We start from the raw sequence: 1,276 nt of genomic DNA on the forward strand, positions 1-1,276 counted from the left end.
GAGATAAAAACAGTTTCTTGCTTAAAAAGGAAACAGAGATTTAATTTAAAAAAAATTTGGGCTTTTTTTGAAAAAATCATACAAAATGAGTAAATTTCTGATTCATAAACGTGATTTAATTCAAAAACATTTTGTGTTTTTTTTGACAAAATCTTACAATAAGTAAATTTCTGTTCAAAAATAAGATAAATTTTTGAAAAAAAAAACAAAATAAGGTCAATTTTCATCTAGTTTGGCAATTTTTGAATAAATTTTGATGTAATTTGTTATTTTTTAGAGAAATTTTTTGACCTTTTGTGGCAAATTCTTAGAAAAGCCAAAATATCAAAAATCAAGTGAGTTTTTAAACGAGAAATGAAACCAAACTTTAATTTTGAAAAACAATTACATTTTTTATTAATAAAATGCGACAAGTTGCAAAACCTCCAAAACTTCAATTTCATCATTGTTAATTAAAACAAGTACGTTATTAAACCAATTATGGGACAAACATTGTGATTGAGGAAGCAAATGCTATTATTTGTGGTGCGTTTCATAATGAATTACTAAAAAGGTGCACCTCAAGCGACCTCGACTAATCAAGAGATTTAACTATAAAAACAGACAATTGTCATCGAATTGACATCAGTTTCAATTGAACACAACAACAAAATGAAATACTTTGTGGTTTTCGCCTCTTTGTTCCTCGCCACCAACGCTGTAAGTCATTTTGATTAAAATTTAAAATTCAAACAACAAAAAAAATTTCAGTTAAGTCAAGATTTCATCGATAAATTCGTGGCGAAAGTAAAATCGATTGGCGAGACTTGTGTCCCGGAAACCAACGCTAGCAAAGGTAAAAAATTATGAAATTCCTGAAACCTGAAAAATTTTTTTTTTCATAGATGATATCAACAGTTTATTGGAACGTAAAATGCCAGAGAGTCACGAAGGCAAATGTTTGATTTTCTGCTTCCACAAACAATTCGAAATCGTAAGTTGGGAATTTCAACACCTGAAAAATTCATTTTCATTTTCAGCAAAACGACGATGGGTCTATCAACAGAGCGGGAGCTCTGAAAGCTCTAGAGCCGCTGAAAGCCGATGATGCCGAGTTGTATGAAAAATTTGTCACTATTTTCAAAAAATGCGAATCGGGTAAATATTTTAATTGTTTTTTTCACAATTGATGATTTTTTTCAGCTCCTGTTGACGGAGATTCCTGCATTTATGCCGCCAATTTGGCAGAATGTGCCGTCAAGGAAGGAAAAGCTGTAAGTTTTTGAAAAAAAAAAAA

At 30.3% G+C, this 1,276-nt stretch overlaps 1 protein-coding gene across 1 annotated transcript; it reads left to right on the plus strand.

Moving 5' to 3' along the window:
• The first annotated feature begins 639 nt into the window (after positions 1-639).
• On the plus strand, positions 640-1,265 carry LOC123005113 (general odorant-binding protein 19d-like). Its single transcript, XM_044398732.1, has 5 exons — positions 640-699; positions 751-835; positions 885-973; positions 1,020-1,137; positions 1,183-1,265. Exons 1-5 carry the CDS (start codon positions 652-654, stop codon positions 1,263-1,265), a joined length of 423 nt encoding a protein of 140 aa, XP_044254667.1. The 5' UTR covers positions 640-651.
• The last annotated feature ends 11 nt before the right edge of the window (positions 1,266-1,276 follow it).

This window comes from Tribolium madens, unplaced genomic scaffold, assembly GCF_015345945.1.
Source record: "Tribolium madens isolate multiple individuals breed KSU strain unplaced genomic scaffold, Tmad_KSU_1.1 Scaffold_20;HRSCAF=117;Tcas5.2_LG4, whole genome shotgun sequence".
Lineage (NCBI taxonomy): Eukaryota > Metazoa > Arthropoda > Insecta > Coleoptera > Tenebrionidae > Tribolium > Tribolium madens.

Bases quoted from the DNA above. Each gene is read 5' to 3' on its own strand.
- LOC123005113 (XM_044398732.1), top strand. From the start codon at position 652: ATGAAATACTTTGTGGTTTTCGCCTCTTTGTTCCTCGCCACCAACGCT. The intron at 836-884 runs GTAAAAAATTAT...TTTTTTTCATAG, and splicing joins GGAAACCAACGCTAGCAAAG to ATGATATCAACAGTTTATTG. The intron at 1,138-1,182 runs GTAAATATTTTA...GATTTTTTTCAG, and splicing joins TTTCAAAAAATGCGAATCGG to CTCCTGTTGACGGAGATTCC.